We start from the raw sequence: 19,021 nt of genomic DNA, 5'->3' as shown, positions 1-19,021 counted from the left end.
TGACTTTGTGAATGAGTCTCTTGGGGTAATTTCACCACTGGTCCATGTTTTCTCCATTTGTGGATAATGGCTCTCACTGTGGTTGAGTCCCAGACCTTTTGAAATGGCTTTACGACCTTTTCCAAACTGATGTATCTCAAATTACTTTCTTTGTCATTTGTTCATTCATTTCTTTGGACCTTGGCATGGTGTCTAGCTTCTGAAGATCTTTTGGTCTACTTCACTTTGTGAGGCAGGTCCTATATAAGTGATTTTGATTGAGAGCAGAGGCCTGTATCACGGACTTAGCGAGGTAACTTCAGGGTCAACCCTGAGTTTCCGGTATCATGAAGCTGGATTCATTCTTATCGAGGTACATTACCATGGTAACATAGTCTGAACGGCAAACCCGCTTTGAGTCAGGGTAACTTTCAGGATCTATCTGAATCCGGTAAAAGGCTCCACCCACCGAACAATCAGCTGTTCGGAAAATAATCACGTGCCCTTTCATTGAAGACCTGATTGAGATTGGAGCTCAAATCATGTGAAGAGCGTTACGGCGTGAACGTGTCCTCCAGGAGATAACCTCACAAAGAAGAGGATATTTTAGCCATTTGTCCCCGCTCACCTCAAACACAGCTCAGAATCAGGATCATTTCATTCAGACCAACAACTTGATATATTGATATGATGTAATTGTCGCATCAGCTTCCAGCTTTATTTTAGCCCATGTAACATTATGGAATCAGGAAATCCTGTTATAGTATATATAATCCTAGTTATCTTAAGCCCGGGTAAGTTGAGCTCACTTCATGATACAGGCCTCAGGTCTGGCAGTCATCAGGCCTGGGTGTGGCTAAAGAAACTAAACTCAGGTGATAAACCACAGTTAAGCTATGTATGAAGTAGAGGGGCAAACACTTTTTCCACGCAGGGTTTCGATATTTTCCCCTTAGTAACAACAACAACAACCCTACAATCGACCTGGGAATCTACCACCTCGGCTTGGCTCGGCTTGCCTGAAGTATGAAATCTGTCCTGCATCGTCCCATTAAATTACCTGATTATGTTTTGATGTACCTGCCTGACACGTTCTGATTTTGTCACTGGGCAGTCTGCCAGGCTGTCACTGTGTAAGCTCCAATGTAAAGGGTTATTGTGAATACACAGTGCAAAAATGGAGACGCACCAGGACTGCGAGATTTGATCACTCGGATCTCAAAATAGAGTAAAGTTTTTGACCACTCTCATAAGATCAGTCTTCCTGTTGATCTCCCCAGGACCGATCTCTGAAGGTGAATCAGTTCTACATCATGCTCGGGAAATCCCACCCACCAGGGAATCCTGATGAGAACTGCACATGCGCTGTTAATATACAGCTTGTATAGCAATATGACACACCTTTTTTTATCAAATATGACAGTGAGATCTGCAAGCTGCTCAGCTCAACAATCAACACTGACCCACACATATGCACATGGATATACTTAGTGGTGTATTTTTGTAATTTTGTGTTAAAACTAATGCATTCACATGGATTAATCCATCATCACGGTTAATCTGATTAAATCATCTGCAGCAGAATGACTGAACATCTCTGGTAACATATATCGAGCAGCTTGTCCAAGTAGAGTTACCATCACGCATGTGCAAATGTGCAGTTGATAAGGTAGTGACAAGTAGCAGAATCAACCAATAAAGATGGAAGATGCTAAACAGCGTGTTGACACTATCCATGGGAAATCTAAGTACAAACAAACACGAGACAGAACAGCTGACCAACATAAAGTATTTTGCACACTCTGCAGGAAGGAGTTTTCTTTTCACTGAAGAACTTCCAAAATACAATACAGTTTTTCTCCACTGCTTGTGGCGCATTTCTTGTAACAAGTTACATTCTCAAAACTCTAAGATAATTTGGCAAAACAGTTTTACAGTTCCGCACAACACCATGGCTCAGTTGCAAGAGCTCTTATCTCTCCCAAAACTGTTCACTCATGCTTTAAAACTAAATTCCTTTCTCATGTAAATAGTTAGTGCCACAAAATGCAAAACATCATTTTCAGCTGCTTTGGCTCATTTCTTGAAACAGACTGGATGTTCTCAACACTCTTGGTGCTTTTGTCAAAATAACCTGGATGGTTCCGCACAAAATTTGATTGTATGCTGTTGACATGGAAATTTGAATTAACACCTGGAAGAAAGCCAACTGTGTAGTACCAATATTCAGTCTAGCCTAACCTTTACCTGTGACCGATCAGCGCTTAGTCAGGAAGTGAACAGAACAATCTGATTGGTTGATATGTTATTACTGATAGATTCAATGTATTGCAAAGTTGATGACAAATTATAAACGGTGACCTTAAAGCCCTTGTGGGTAACATCTACACAACAACGGAGGAGGGACATTGGTCCTCCAAGAATCTTAGAGGAGGGTCAGAAGAGCTCCATAAACAATAAGAGTCTGAATTGAGGCCAGGAGGCTGCCAGAGCTCAGCAGCTCTCTCCTCCTCTCTCTGACAATGGAGGGAGATGAACTCTGTTTTCCACAGCTCAACACCTCCTGCAGGAAGCTAAAGCGTTCTCACTTTGATACTGTGTGTATTCACATTATCCTGTCCTCCATCTCTCTACTGACTGCAGCTCTCAACCTGCTCGTCATCATCTCCATCTCCCACTTCAAGTAGACACTTATTTCATCTCTTTATCAAACTGGACAGATATGACTGTGGAAGTAGCTTCAATAGAAATGTTCTTGAATGCTTATCCAATGATCTGATGTGGGTTATCTGTTTAGATAATAGTCACTACCAGCAATAATAAGAAATGTGTTTCTTTCTTCCTTCTCCAGGCAGCTCCACACTCCCACCAACCTCCTCCTCCTCTCTCTAGCTGTCTCAGATTTCTTTGTGGGCCTCCTCGTGTTCTTTCAGATCATGCTCTTAGATGGATGCTGGTATTTTGGTGACCTAATGTGTGTCATTTATTCAGTTTTAGACTTCATCATTGTGTCTTCCTCAGTAGGAACCATGGTGCTCATATCTGTTGACCGCTATGCTGCCATTTGTTATCCTTTACATTATCCCACCAAAGTCACTCAGAGGAGAGTTCAGATCTGTGTCTCTCTGTGTTGGATCTGTTCTCTCTTCTATGTATTAGTGTTGATTAAGGAGAGTTTGAAACAACCAGACAGGTTTAATTCCTGCATTGGAGAGTGTGTGATTGATTTTGACTTTACCAAACGATTTGTAGATCTCATGTTGACTTTCTTTCTGCCCATAAGTGTCATCATAGTTCTGTATCTGAGAGTATTTGTGGTGGCTGTGTCTCAGGCTCGTGCCATGCGCTCTAATATTACATCTCTTACTCTGCAGCGTTCAGGGAAAGTAACTGCTAAGAAGTCTGAACTGAAAGCAGCCAGGACTCTTGGGGTTGTTGTACTTGTGTTTCTAGCATGTTTCTGTCCATATTTCTGTGTTTCATTCACAGGGCAGGAGGTTTTACTCAATCCTTCATCCTTTGTCTTTGTAGGTTTTCTGATCTATTTCAACTCCTGTCTAAACCCAATCATCTACGCCTTTTTCTATCCCTGGTTTAGAAAATCTATGAAAGTTATTGTGACCCTTCAAATACTGACTCCTGGCTCCTGTAATGCCAACGTCCTGTAAAGTAGAACTGTGGAGGTCCTTTTTCGAACTGATGGAAATGTGACTTTCAAGGCAAATAAACAGCTTGAAGCAAAACACTGCAGCGAAATGCTGTGGATTCATCATATCAGAATTATCCTGAAGGGCAATTAGAAGGGTGAAGAGTGGTACATAAAATTTAGAGCAGGAGAATAAATTAATAATACTAATAATAATAATAATAATAATAATAATAATAATAATAATAATAATAATAATAATAATAATAATAATAATAATAATAATAATAATAATAATAAAATGGTTAAAGCAGGACAATGATAAAGAAGCATGTAAGAGTAGTGACTGTATGAGACAGTCTACAGAACCCTCTTCTATTTATTTCATTTTTGCCTGGTCTCACACTATTAAAGTGATTATTTAAACATGAATATTGTATTTAAACATGGGGCGACAGTGGCTCAGGTGGTAGAGTGGGTCGTCCAATGATCAGAGGGTTGGCGGTCCGAATCCAGCTCTGTCCCAATTACTGTCGTAGTGTCCTTGGGCAAGACACCTTACCCACCTTGCCCCGTGTGAATTTGTATGAATGTGGTGGTCGGAGGGGCCATTTGGCGCACATTGGCAGCCACACTTCTGTCAGTCTGCCCCAGCGCAGCTGTGGCAACAAAAGTAGCTTTTTAGAGAATGTGTGATATCTGTAAAAAGTGCTTTGGGAACCAGACTGTGCGTTGAAAAGCGCTATATAAATCCAATCCATCATAAATATTTTGCTTTGTTTTAATGTCATACTAACTAACTATTATAAAAAAGTAACATGCGACATTATTGTTTTTAGGACATATTCATATTCACACATTTCTTTTGGTGGTTTTATTGTATTGATGTTTGTCTGGTGACAGTTCAGAGTTCTACTGTGAAACTTTTGGATCAGTCATTCATGTGGATGCTACTTCTAAAGGAGGATGCAACCTGACAGACACCCACACATAACCCTGTTGGAACACCTAAAAAAAAAAAAAAAAAAAAAGAAAAAAAAATGAAAACAGAGAAAAGCAAAAGGTGTTGCCCTGGCCTCCAAATTCACTAGATCCCAAACTGTACCTGCGAAATGAATTCAGGTGGATTATTTATTCATTTATATTTGTATTAATCCATCAGGTTACTTAGCAATCAGAATCGTCTTTATTGCTGCGTATGTTCAAACATATGAGGATTTTTTCGTGGTGTTTGGTAAAATACACAGTAATAGAGTGTCCTCTTTTACGCTGTGTGTCTGAGAGGCAGCACTGAAAATTAGGACACCTCATGCAGCCAGACAAACTGATATAAAAGGTGGGATCTGTGGTAAGTGCAGAGCTGGAGTTCCCAACATCCCCTTCCTTTTCTTTATTTTCTTTTTTTTTCTTTTTTTGCATGTTTGTCACACCCAAATGTTTCAGATCATCAAACTAATTAAAACTTTAGTCAAATATAACCCAAGTAAACACAAAATACAAATTAAAGTTTTTATTATTAAGGGGAAAACATCAATCCAGACCTACATGGCCTTTTGTGAAAAAGTAATTCCCCCTAAACCTAATAACTGGATGGACTACCCTTAGCAGCAACAACTGCAATAAAGCGTTTGCAATAACAGCAAGGAGTCTTTTACAGTGCTATATAGGAATTTTTGGCCCATTCATGTTTGCAGAATTGTTGTAATTGTGCCACATTGGAGAGTTTTCAAGCATAAACCTCCCTTTTAACATCATGCCAAAGCATCTCAATAGGATTGAGGTGAGGATTTTGACTAGGCCGCTCTGAAGAGATCAGCCGATATATTGGCTGGCCTTGAGCCATATATTAGAGAGAGTGTCCAACCAGGGAACGGAGCATCTGAGCTATCTGTCTTTGCTGATTGGTTCTGAGCTGGTCACGTGTTTCATGGGCGCCATGTTAGATACATCTAACCAATATTCACCAACAGAGAAGTGGCAATCACAGAGTGAAGTTGGATTAAAAGTTAAAATATGCCACAGTGCTCAGCCTACGGCTCCAGCACAGGATCAGGAAAACACTGGATTTCCCCAGTGAACAAAATATGGATAGTTATGGGAGCAGTAGATTAAAAGGAAAAACTGGATGTGACATGGTTTCTCCCTATTATGTGAGGTGAATGTCAATTTCTCTCTTTAACATTTTTTTTATAGATTAAATCTTAACAAAGTCATACCATCAATGTGAACCTTGATCTCAAAAACACCCAACACCGCTTTCCAAATGACTGACGTTTGAAGTTAACCGAGATTTATGCTAGCCTTATGCTAGCTAGTTACCTAGACTAAAGGCTTAGAAAAATAGCACCTACCGTCATATATATTGTGAAACCCATGTGTATGTAACCTAGGCCATGCGCTGCCTCTGCTGCCTCTCAGCACCCGGAGAATCTCTGTTGTGTTTTAGTGTTGTTGTGAAGGTGTAGTGTAGAGGGACGAGACAGACACACATAGTAGTTTGAGCTGTGGCTTTGATCGCGCCCTTTATTCTCTATGATGCTGGCAGCTTCACTCCTTACAAGCAATAAAAAAACATTCTTCAACATCCATGTTGTCTAAAGTAACTCTATAATGTATACACCTGCCCACCACCACTGATCCTCTCACTGTGGCTTGGTTTCTGATTCAGACTCTTATAGTTCAAGACAGCACCAATGACGGGATCCTCCTTCTGCCCTGCACGGACCTCCTGTTTCGTCATGGCAGGAAGTGACTCCATCCCCACGTCTCTTTAGGGCTATTCATATTGGAGGGGTTCATGTTTCTCTGAGGCCGACGTGCCCTGGCCTGCAGGGCTTTGTGGGCCCGGTGTAGTGTCCCATGACAAACCTGGGCTCACTGGACTGCACCTGCTGGGGGCATGTTTGCAGGACCATCCAGACCTCCTGGTTGGACATGCGGGAGAGGACATCTGCATTAGTGTTGCTCTATCCCCTCCGATACTGGATGTCAAAATCAAAGGCAGCCAGGCAAGACACCCACCGCTGATCTGTAGCATCCAGTTATGTAGAGGACATGACATACTTGTGAGGGTTATTGTCTGTCAGGACGGAGAACCTGATCCATAAAGGTGGTCATGGAATTTGTCTGTCACCACCTATTTCAAAGTGAGGAAGTCAAGCTTGTGTGTGGGATACCTTGTCTCCACTGGACTCAAACTGCTGCTGGCGAGGGCCATGACCCTCTCTGCAGCATCTTGAACCTGTACCAAGATGGTCCCAAGCTCCTCTCCCGAGGCATCCATCTGAAGGACAAAAGGCAGGCTGTGATCAGGGTAGCACCAACACTGGAGCGGTCGTCAGTCTTTCTTTCAGGCTCTGGAACGCCTGCTCACATTCATCAGGTGGGTCAGGTACCAGACTTTTTTTCCCACCCCTCTTTTTCTTTCTAGGGTCACCAGCAGTGAGGCGGTATAAGATAGCAGCTAGGGTGGGATATCCATTTATATACTGCCTGTAATATTGCCCGAAAACCAAGAACTGTAGCACTTCCTTGCAGTTTGTGGGTCTTACCCAGTCCAGTTGAGAGTTTCCTTGGCTCTGTGTTTGGGATCAGTGTCTTTCTGAAATGTCTGTCCTCGTTACATCAAATCTTGTGAGGAACACCTGGTCTTGGCCGGTTTATGGTCGAATGATGTTCTTTCCACTTACGGATTATGGCCCCAACAGTGCTCACTGGGACATTCATTAGTTTTTAAATCCTTCTGTAACCAACGCCATCAGAATGTTTTGCAACAATAAGGTTGCAAAGGTCTTGAGAGAGTTCTTTGCTTTTTCCAATCATGAGATGTTCCTTGTGTGACACCTTGGTAATGACACACCTTTTTATAGGCCATCAGTTTGGACTGTACCAACTGATATTCATTTGCACTGATGCCCTGCAGTCTGCTCTTGTCCTTAGCAGAGGCTGCAGCACACCAGGTAGTGACAGAGTTGGTGAAGATGGACTCAATGATGGCAGTATAGAAGTGCTCCATCATTGTCTTTGGCAGGTTGAATTTCTTCAGCTGCCGCAGGAAATATATCTTCTGCTGTGCTTTTTTGATGAAGACACTGATGTTCAGCTCCCATTTGAGGTCCTGGGACATGATGGTGATTCGTGTATGGAGGTGCAGCTGTTAAGTGTACAGGGAGAAGAGTAGGGGTGAGTGTACTGATCGTACAGGAGTCTGAGATGTGTTTTCCAGCCTCACATGCTGTCTCCTGTCAAATAGGAAGTCTGCAGGTGGAGTCATGCACATTCAGCTGGGAGAGTTTGTCCTGTAGTAGTGATGGTTTCTCAAACTCCAACACATTCCAGGATATATTCATAATCCCAATCTAAAAGACCCATAAAATCAGAGAATATATAAGGTCATGCAAGAATGCAGCTTTGGTTTTTCAAATCAGCCATCTCGTGGCCAGCTAGAGACAAACTCATGATGTTACATGATCACAAAACCATATGGTATAATAAGATCATCCTGTTAGTTCTCCATAAGAGCCTTAGGAGTCCGTTGTTCCATCCATCACAAACATTCTCCATGCTCATAGAAAGAAAGGCCTCAGGACTTGTATATGCTTCATCAGTTCTTTCCCCACAACTTTAGATTTTCAATATGCTTTTGTCCATTTTTCATCCATTTTCATTTTCAAGCATTTTCCCTTTTAAGTAAGACTAGTATGACTACCATGCTAAGAAAATCCCAGTTTTCTGTTTTGGCAAATAACTTTAGCAGGGCCTTGAAGGGTGACTAGTATTTGCACCCATAGCTAACCTATATACCCTAAGGTGAAGAGGTATATGAGTATATGCAATTATTATTACTATTTTTATTTTAGGTTTTTCAAAGGTAATTTTAATATTTCAGATTTTTATGCTTTTTCAAAATTGTTCAGGAAATGTCAATCCCTGGGTCATGTGCTGTCATAGATTAAAAAAATCCAGGCTTGACAGTAGCCCTTGCAACAAATAAAAAGGAAAAAAAGAAAGCCATTTTTCCATTATTGTCTTTGGCATTGACTATTTTGATTTGTGAGATCTTATGTCCTAACAGTGCACCAGCTGGAATTTTCCTAATAACACTTATGTCCCTCTACTCAGTTCTAACCCAAGTAAGAAAATACCAAGAAGAGACAAACACAGACAAACAACAACAAACAAACAATTCACGAATATCTCTTCTCTCAAGTCGAAAGCTTTTTACCAAGTATCTGTAATACCACTTATTCAATCATACACAGTTTTAGGCTTGTTTAGCGAATCCAGTAAAGGATTACCTTCTTTGTTAGAGGCTACTTCCTCTTACATGTATTTAATCTATATGGATATATGTATATATATACGTATTTCTATTCATATCAGATGGACTCATTAACAGAGGATGGCGCTTTTGCCTGAAGAATACCATCTCTATATATGCATATTTTAATCTATACCAAATGAACATATAAGCAAAGGTTAACGCCCTCTCATAGAGATTACCGTCCCTACTCTACTGTCTGAAAGATACAGCACTCCGGACACATAAATAATCACACACAACTGAAAGATTTAAAGTATTTGAATATATTGTAATTACAACAGATCCCTACAACACCTCACCACATGAAGTGGCTTTTAAGTTTATACACTCCACAGTGGCTTAGGACCTGAGTATCTAAACCCACCTCTTATCGGCGCTTCAGAGTTACACTTGCATGAGTAAGGGAACTGTAAACCCAAACCCCTAGACTGGGGTTGTTTTTGGGGGGTTGATTAGGCCTCTCTGGCCTTTCAACCATAACGGTCGGCCTTCTCTTTAACTTTTTTTATTTTTTTTTTACGACTAATCTGTACAGATTCTCTGTGTTTTATTCTTACAAACAGTACTACTATTGAATCATACTCTCACAGCCACGAAATGTCTCATAAGACATGCAGAAATTTGGTTAAGAGGTTTTCTGCTCATCTTATTAGTTGTGGCTGCTGGCTGTAAAAGATGTTCGAACCAGTGTAACTATGTTCCTTTCCAGGTATCCCAGACGAGCCGACAATTTTTCAAAGGAGGATATTTTCCTCTCCTTCCGCCCAGGATCTCTATACCTTTTGGAAGGTATTCATCCCCATCCAAGCAAGAAGGAGTGATTCCTTAACTACTGCAAAGTTGTAGCAAAGCCAAAACAACTCTGTGTATGGAAGGAGCACACTTGGATCACTTGTGTTATACAAGCTGAGAACTAAGAGAATAAGAGAATAAGAGAAAGTATACACCTCAAGATAACAAAATATTAACATACACACACATACACACACACACACACACACACACATACACACACACACACACACACACACACACACACACACACACAAAAACACACACATATATGTATCCTGGAGCTCCAGGAGATGATGAGATCCAGCCTAGTTACCGTATGGCTCTAAGGCTCTGGTTGTTGAATTACCACCTGGAAGAAAAGAAAATCTTAAAACTTAAAATGAGCTCTACCAATGTTTTACTGAATTTGACCTTCCACCTTCACTGTGACCAATCAGCAGGTAGTCAGGAGTTTGGCGGAACGTGTACACAACAACGGAGGAGGGACATTGGTCCTCCAAGAATCTTAGAGGAGGGTCAGAAGAGCTCCATAAACAATAAGAGTCTGAATTGAGGCCAGGAGGCTGCCAGAGCTCAGCAGCTCTCTCCTCCTCTCTCTGACAATGGAGGGAGATGAACTCTGTTTTCCACAGCTCAACACCTCCTGCAGGAAGCTAAAGCGTTCTCACTTTGACATTGTGTGTACTCACATTATCCTGTCCTCCATCTCTCTACTGACTGCAGCTCTCAACCTGCTCGTCATCATCTCCATCTCCCACTTCAAGTAGACACTTATTTCATTTTTTTATCAAACTGGACAGATATGACTGTGGAAGTAGCTTCAATAGAAATGTTCTTGAATGCTTAATGATCTGATGTGGGTTATCTGTTTAGATAATAATCACTACCAGCAATAATAAGAAGTGTGTTTCTTTCTTCCTTCTCCAGGCAGCTCCACACTCCCACCAACCTCCTCCTCCTCTCTCTAGCTGTCTCAGATTTCTTCGTGGGCCTCCTCATGATCTTTCAGATCACACTCATAGAAGGATGCTGGTATTTTGGTGACCTGGTGTGTGTCCTGTATTCAGTTTTAGACTTAGTCATTCCATCTTCCTCAGTAGGAACCATGGTGCTCATATCTGTTGACCGCTATGCTGCCATTTGTTATCCTTTACATTATACCACCAAAGTCACTCAGAGGAGAGTTCAGATCTGTGTCTCTCTGTGTTGGATCTGCTCTCTCTTTTATACAGGTGTGATGATTAAGGAGAGTCTGAAACAACCAGGGAGGTTTAATTCCTGCATCGGAGAGTGTGTGATTGATTCTGATTTGACCAAACAATTTGTAGATCTCATGTTGACTTTCATTCTGCCCATAAGTGTCATCATAGTTCTGTATCTGAGAGTATTTGTGGTGGCTGTGTCTCAGGCTCGTGCCATGCGCTCTAATATTACATCTCTTACTCTGCAGCGTTCAGGGAAAGTAACTGCTAAGAAGTCTGAACTGAAAGCAGCCAGGACTCTTGGGGTTGTTGTACTTGTGTTTCTAGCATGTATCTGTCCATATTTCTGTGTTTCACTCACAGACCAGGAGAATTTGATTAGTTATGCATCCTCTATCTTTGTAGTTTGTCTGTTCTATTTTAACTCCTGTCTAAACCCAATCATCTACGCCTTTTTCTATCCCTGGTTTAGAAAATCTATGAAAGTTATTGTGACCCTTCAAATACTGACTCCTGGCTCCTGTAATGTTAACGTCCTGTAAAGTAGAACTGTGGAGGGCCTTTTTTGAACTGATGGAAATGTGACCTTCAAGGCAAATAAACAGTTTGAAGCAAAACACTGCAGAGAAATGCTGTTGATTAAGTAAATGGTAAAAGCAGAACAATGATAAAACATGTAAGAGTAGTGACTGTATGAAACAGTCTGTATAACCCTCTTCTATTTAATGCATTTTTTTTCTAGAAACTATTTAAACGTGAATATCCAGAGGACTGTCAAATGATAACATGAACCAGGCCAGACATAACTCCCGGTGTGGAGGGCCCTTATGAGGTAGCTAAAAACTGAGAAACAACAGAGTACAATATGAATAATACTGAAATTCAAGATTCAAGATCACTTTATTTATCCCTGCAGGGAAATTGTTTTGTCCAAGTCTCAAGCAAACAGAAAACATAAATGTGACCAGACATAGACATAAGAGTATGAGTCAAGGAATAGTGTAACCCTTACATACTGTTCGGGTCAAATTTGACCCGTTTTGACTTTTGACAGCAGTAAAAATACCCTGAACATCATTCTTTTAGCCTGAAATTTGATGACTTTTCCTGAAGTGACCCAAAATACATACAAATAAAAATATTTTGTTAATTTATACTTTCATTTAGGTCCTACACATTTTTGCACACTGAGGCTGTTACAGGTCAGATTTGACCCGTATCTATTCAGATGGATTTTAGGTCTACCAGTGTGGGTCAAATACGGGAAAATTGTGGTTTTATGGAATCTTGAAACTGTTAGAATGTACATGTCATGTTTGTGTGCATTTTATATGTGAAAGAGGTGACAGAGTTCAAGGGAAGGGGACCTCACCACAGTCACAAGAACTGTCTGTGTTCCCAAAACATTTCCCAGATTCCTGCAGACACAGACACCTGCTGGTCTTTATGGGGGCAGGGGAATACCAAAATATTGAAATACCAACGAAAAACATGGGAGTGACCATATATGGGAACAGAAGAGAACATAAGTCATCCAGAGGTCAGACGGTGCCTTCACATAGACACAAGATGTGCACCTGCACCTGCACCTGCACCAGCGATGTAATAAAATAATGTAGAAAGTAACAAATTTTCATCTCTAGGACACAGAACTCATTTCCTTCCTGAGCAGTATGATAGTTGGATATACTTGAGTATAACTGAAGTGATGAATGTGACACCTTCAAGCATCTGGAAATTGAAGTGGAGCTTCACAATTCTCTTTCTGATATCTTGGCTGATTTCTTTAGATTTTTCCATGATGTCAAGCAACATGTTGAACATGAGGCGTGGCCTTAATACATTCACTGACTTGGATAACGTGTAATTTTCTGTTATTTTCTACTTTTAAACTCAGACAAAACAGAAGTCATTGTATGTGGCTCTAAGCATGGCAGAGATTCATTATCCAATCACCTGGTTTCTTTGGATGGCATAACTATGGCCTCCAGTACTACTGTGAAAAACCTTGGTGTTATATTTGACCAGGATATGACCTTTAACTGTCACATAAAGCAGCTGACCAGGACCTGCGTAATATTGTTAAAATTAGAGCATCCTGTCTTAGAGCGATGCTGAGAAACTACTTCATGCATTTTTGTCTTCCAAGTCATTACTGTCTGGCTCCAAATAGCTCTTTAAAAAGCCCCAACTGATTCAAAACGCACTGACAGGGTCCAAACAAACTGGAGTTGTAGAATTTCTCAAAGCCACTCATCTGAGTAGCTTCTTCAGGACCAAAGAAACTACTCTCTCATTATTGTGGCATTTACCAAACAGAAATGAGTTAGGAAATCCTAACTGAAACAGGAGAAGTTTAGTCTGATTTAACTTCAGACAGTGAGAAAAAAATGTTTGTGCCTTACACGTAATTTCTGTTTCAAATGTATATCCTGTCAAACTTCTTTTTTTTTTAAGTTTGGATACGTTTGAATCACTGTTCATCATTTCAGAGTCTTGCATAACACATTCACAGTGACATTAGAATCCTCGCTGGCCTCTGAACAGCTCTCAGAGTGTAGCGTGTTAGCTGCAGCTAATGAATGTGAGCCTCTCTGGACGAGGAAGTTTTCACACCTGCATTCATTAGCGTCTGAAAGTGACACTGCTGCAATCAGAGGTGTTACTGTCAGATTAAACAAGATGCACCATTCAACTTTTACTTTTCTTATAACAAACTTCACAATATAGCATATTATAGTAACTGCTTATATCAAACACTAATTTCACACCAAACTATTTAGTGTATTTCACTTTAACTGATACACGCATGGGACGAAAACTGCATTGATCCTCATCGATCTATTCAATTCAGTTTTATTTATATAGCACCAATAACAATAAAAATTGTCTCAAGACGCTTTACAAAAGCCGGCCTGCAACCTCCAGAGCAGTCTGAGTGCGACGGTGGCAGGAAAAACTCCTTTTTAACATAAGGACAGCCGGGTAGAAACAGACAAGATCAAGAGAATAGAAGAACAGGAGAAACAAGATAAACGAACTTCTGTCATAGATACAAACATCAAGCTGAAGGAAACACGTAGAATCTGATAATATAACACACAGCTGATGATCTTATGTGACAGTTTGTGAGTATAACAGGAATCATGGGCAGGTTGGTGGAATTGTTCATCTAGGTAGGAGTGGACAACTGGAGGAGGACATGAAGACTGGGGCAGATGTAGTTTATGGAGCTCCACAGGTCTGATACACAGCACTCCAGACCATGAAGACTGGGCTTGTTGATGAGGCCACGACAGCAGATGTAGCTTAGAATTACTCAGGTCAGATATTCAGGACTCCAGACCAGAGACCCTGACAATAAGATGGAGGGGGAGGGGAAAAAGGGAGACACAGGGGTTAGTACACCACAACACCACCTACAGACGGATGGTGGAACAACAGGTGGCCAGCACCAGGACTGTAAAGGTTTGGTCTAGAGAATCAGAGGAGGCACTGCAGGAGTGTTTTAATGTCACGGACTGGAGTCTCTTTGAGGAGAAAATTGAGGGTCTCTCTCGCTTCATGACAGACTACATTAAATTCTGTGAGGACAACATTGTCCCAACTAAGAATATCTGTTGTTTTTCCAACAACAAGCCATGGATAAATAAAGACATTAAAGGCCTTCTCAACAGGAAGAAGAGAGACTTCATGGCCAAAGATCGTGAGGAGCTCAGGACTATTCAAAAGGAGTTGAGAAGGGAACTGAGAGAGGCCAGGAACAACTATAAGGAGAAGATGGAGGCCAAGATGGGACAGAACAACACAAAAGAGTTGTGGAAAGAGATGAAAAAGATAACAGGCTATGGGAAAACCTTGTCTGGAATTGATGGTGGACCTGAATTCGCATCAGAGCTAAACTTATTCTTCAATAGGTTTGACACCTCCAATGTGAGCTCTGCCTGTGGATCTGTGTCTCCATCCCCCACTCACACCTCTGTTGTAGGTTCTGCTTATCTCCTCATCAACACCCTGCCTCCCTCCCCCTCCCTCCAACCACCAGCAGTGGACAGTTCCCCCTCACCCCATCAGCCCATCCCCTTGGATATCACCACAGTCCCCACACCATCCACCACCCATGGTCTCACCCTCACCTCCTGCCAGGTATAGAGAGAGTTTTCCAGGTTGAGGCAGAATAAAGCCAAAAGGCCAGGCTCCTCAGGGTGTGTGCTGGGCAGCTGGCTGGAATCTTTCAGCACCTCTTTAACCTCTCCATGAGGTTGATGAAGGTACCCAACCTCTGGAAGACCTCCTGCATTGTTCCAGTACCAAAGAAAGGACGTCCCAGTGCTCCCAATGACTACAGGCCAGTGGCATTAACATCCCATGTCATGAAGTCATTTGAAAGGTTGGTTCTCCTGCACCTGAGAGACCTGCTGTCTGTTTTCCCGGACCCCCTGCAGTTTTCTTGGCAGCCCTGTCTCATCTGGAGAGTGCAGGAAGCACTGTGAGAGTCACTTTCTTTGACTTCTCCAGTGTCTTCAACAGCATCCAACCCATTCTCCTGAGAGACAAGCTACTGGACATGCAACTTCACCCTGACATGGCTGCCTGGATTTTGGACGACCTCACAGGACGACCTTAGTATGTCAGAGTGGATGGCTGCACGTCAGAGCTCCTGACAAGCAACAAGGGGGTGCCCCAAGGAATGGTACTGACACCATTCTTCTTCACCCTCTACACCTCCGACTTCCGGTACAACTCCGGCACCAGCCGCCTCCAAAAGTTTTCCGATGACTCTTCCATAGTCGGATGTATCACCAATGACGACAAGGAGGAGTACCGAGGACTGATCGAGAACTTTGTTGAGTGGAGTAACTGGAACCACCTACAACTCAACATCAGCAAGACTAAGGAGGTGGTGGTGGACTACAGGAGGAACCGGAGGAGTCCTGTCCCAGTCACCATCCAGGGTGAGGAGCTGGACTCGTACAACATCAACAATAAACTGGACTGGTCTCATAATACGGACGCCCTCTACAGGAAAGGACAAAGCAGGATGTTCTTCCTGAGGAGACTGAGGTCATTTGGCATCTGTAGTCGACTCCTCAAGACAGTCTTCCAGTCTATGGTGGCCAGTGGGCTCTTCTTTGCTGTGGTGTGCTGGTGGGGCAGGGCCAAGACTGGTGAGATCAAAAGACTCAATAAACTGCTGACGAAAGCCCACTCGGTGGTGGGATTGAACTTGGACTGTTTAGACACAGTGGCTGAGAAGAGGGTTATGGACAAAATCTGTGCAATATTGGACAATCCCTCTCACCCTCTGCATGATGAGCTGTGGCTGATGGGCACCTCATTCAGCCAGAGGATCATCCCACCCCGGAGCAGAAGTGAATGCTTTGGACGCTCCTTTCATTTGCACTGACATCCTGCAGTCTGCTCTTGTCCTTAGCAGAGGCTGCAGCACACCAGGTAGTGACAGAGTTGGTGAAGATGGACTCAATGATGGCAGTATAGAAGTGCTCCATCATTGTCTTTGGCAGGTTGAATTTCTTCAGCTGCCGCAGGAAATATATCTTCTGCTGTGCTTTTTTGATGAAGACACTGATGTTCAGCTCCCATTTGAGGTCCTGGGACATGATGGTGATTCGTGTATGGAGGTGCAGCTGTTAAGTGTACAGGGAGAAGAGTAGGGGTGAGTGTACTGATCGTACAGGAGTCTGAGATGTGTTTTCCAGCCTCACATGCTGTCTCCTGTCAGATAGGAAGTCTGCAGGTGGAGTCATGCACATTCAGCTGGGAGAGTTTGTACTGTAGTAGTGATGGTTTCTCAAACTCCAACACATTCCAGGATATATTCATAATCCCAATCTAAAAGACCCATAAAATCAGAATAAGAGAATATATAAGGTCATGCAAGAATGGAACTTTGGTTTTTCAAATCAGCCATCTCGTGGCCAGCTAGAGACAAACTCATGATGTTACATGATCACAAAACCATATGGTATAATAAGATCATCATGTTAGTTCTCCATAAGAGCCTTAGGAGTCCGTTGTTCCATCCATCACAAACATTCTCCATGCTCATAGAAACAAAGGCCTCAGGAGTTGTATATGTTTCATCAGTTCTTTCCCCACAACTTTAGATTTTCAATATGCTTTTGTCCATTTTTCATCCATTTTCATTTTCAAGCATTTTCCCTTTTAAGTAAGACTAGTATGACTACCATGCTAAGAAAATCCCAGTTTTCTGTTTTGGCAAATAACTTTAGCAGGGCCTTGAAGGGTGACTAGTATTTGCACCCATAGCTAACCTATATACCCTAAGGTGAAGAGGTATATGAGTATATGCAATTATTATTACTATTTTTATTTTAGGTTTTTCAAAGGTAATTTTAATATTTCAGATTTTTATGCTTTTTCAAAATTGTTCAGGAAATGTCAATCCCTGGGTCATGTGCTGTCATAGATTAAAAAAATCCAGGCTTGACAGTAGCCCTTGCAACAAATAAAAAGGAAAAAAAGAAAGCCATTTTTCCATTATTGTCCTTTCGCATTGACTATTTTGATTTGTGAGATCTTATGTCCTAACAGTGCACCAGCTGGAATTTTCCTAATAACACTTATGTCCCTCTACTCAGTTCTAACCCAAGTAAGAAAATACCAAGAAGAGACAAACACAGACAAACAACAACAAACAAACAATTCACGAATATCTCTTCTCTCAAGTCGAAAGCTTTTTACCAAGTATCTGTAATACCACTTATTCAATCATACACAGTTTTAGGCTTGTTTAGCGAATCCAGTAAAGGATTACCTTCTTTGTTAGAGGCTACTTCCTCTTACATGTATTTAATCTATATGGATATATGTATATATATACGTATTTCTATTCATATCAGATGGACTCATTAACAGAGGATGGCGCTTTTGCCTGAAGAATACCATCTCTATATATGCATATTTTAATCTATACCAAATGAACATATAAGCAAAGGTTAACGCCCTCTCATAGAGATTACCGTCTCTACTCTACTGTCTGAAAGATACAGCACTCCGGACACATAAATAATCACACACAACTGAAAGATTTAAAGTATTTGAATATATTGTAATTACAACAGATCCCTACAGATTTTCCCTAGAGATTACTGTCTCTACTCCCACGTGTCACAGGGTCAAAGTATACACAGTCTCGCCCCTTTCCCTTCTCAGGCAAGTTCCTCAAGAACTTCCTGTTTAAGCTCGGAACCAATAAACTTCAACTTCAATTAGTGTGTCCTTTAAATTTAAATCGCCTTAATTTTCCAAAATTATTCATGTCAATTAGTCCCAATAACATGAAGAATATCTCAATCATTGTGTGCAGTTCTTTAAGAGGGAGATCACAGAGATATTTCTGAAAAAAACCTTTGAAGAAGTTTGAGGATTTCTCTCTTACCCTGGCCCTGAGATGATCTCCCCTCAAAGAGCAGATCACAGTAGTTCATTAGATCTCAGTGGGACCTCCAATTCTGTGGTGGAAACTGTCTGAAAGATACAGCACTCCGGACAAATAAATAATCACACACAACTGAAAGATTTAAAGTATTTGAATATATTGTAATTACAACAGATCCCTACAACACCTCACCACATGAAGTGGCTTTTAAGTTTATACACTCCACAGTGGCTTAGGACCTGAGTATGTAAATGAGGGACCAATAAACCCACCTCTTATCGGCGCTTCAGAGTTGGTGTTTTTACACTCGCATAAGTGGGGTTGTTTTGGTGGGGTTGATTGGGCCTCTCTGGCTTTTAAACCGTACCATACCATACTGGCCTTTTATTTCTTAAAAAACTTCTCTTTAACCTTTTTTCTAGATCCAGCCTTGTTACCATATGGCTCTAAGGCTCTGGTTGTTGAATTACCACCTGGAAGAAAAGAAAATGTTAAAACTTAAAATGAGCTCTACCAATGTTTAACTGAATTTGACCTTCCACCTTCACTGTGACCAATCAGCAGGTAGTCAGGAGTTTGGCGGTACATGTACACAACAACGGAGGAGGGACATTGGTCATCCAAGAATCTTAGAGGAGGGTCAGAAGAGCTCC

At 41.5% G+C, this 19,021-nt stretch overlaps 2 protein-coding genes across 2 annotated transcripts; both read left to right on the top strand.

Annotated features, from left to right (window-relative positions):
* Window positions 1-2,501: 2,501 nt before the first annotated feature.
* Window positions 2,502-3,647, top strand: LOC125018079 (trace amine-associated receptor 13c-like). Its single transcript, XM_047601724.1, has 2 exons — window positions 2,502-2,662; window positions 2,831-3,647. The coding sequence occupies exons 1-2, from the start codon at window positions 2,502-2,504 to the stop codon at window positions 3,645-3,647; spliced, it is 978 nt and encodes a 325-aa protein (XP_047457680.1).
* Window positions 3,648-10,345: 6,698 nt separating this feature from the next.
* LOC125018074 (trace amine-associated receptor 13c-like) lies at window positions 10,346-11,487 on the top strand. The gene is made up of 2 exons (XM_047601719.1): window positions 10,346-10,506; window positions 10,671-11,487. Exons 1-2 carry the CDS (start codon window positions 10,346-10,348, stop codon window positions 11,485-11,487), a joined length of 978 nt encoding a protein of 325 aa, XP_047457675.1.
* The last annotated feature ends 7,534 nt before the right edge of the window (window positions 11,488-19,021 follow it).

The sequence above is a fragment of the Mugil cephalus genome, chromosome 12, assembly GCF_022458985.1.
Source record: "Mugil cephalus isolate CIBA_MC_2020 chromosome 12, CIBA_Mcephalus_1.1, whole genome shotgun sequence".
Lineage (NCBI taxonomy): Eukaryota > Metazoa > Chordata > Actinopteri > Mugiliformes > Mugilidae > Mugil > Mugil cephalus.
Note: the sequence above shows the minus strand (reverse complement) of the source record. Positions and strands in the feature narration are given on the sequence as shown.

Bases quoted from the DNA above. Each gene is read 5' to 3' on its own strand.
- LOC125018074 (XM_047601719.1), top strand. From the start codon at position 10,346: ATGGAGGGAGATGAACTCTGTTTTCCACAGCTCAACACCTCCTGCAGG. The intron at 10,507-10,670 runs GTAGACACTTAT...TTCCTTCTCCAG, and splicing joins ATCTCCATCTCCCACTTCAA to GCAGCTCCACACTCCCACCA.
- LOC125018079 (XM_047601724.1), top strand. From the start codon at position 2,502: ATGGAGGGAGATGAACTCTGTTTTCCACAGCTCAACACCTCCTGCAGG. The intron at 2,663-2,830 runs GTAGACACTTAT...TTCCTTCTCCAG, and splicing joins ATCTCCATCTCCCACTTCAA to GCAGCTCCACACTCCCACCA.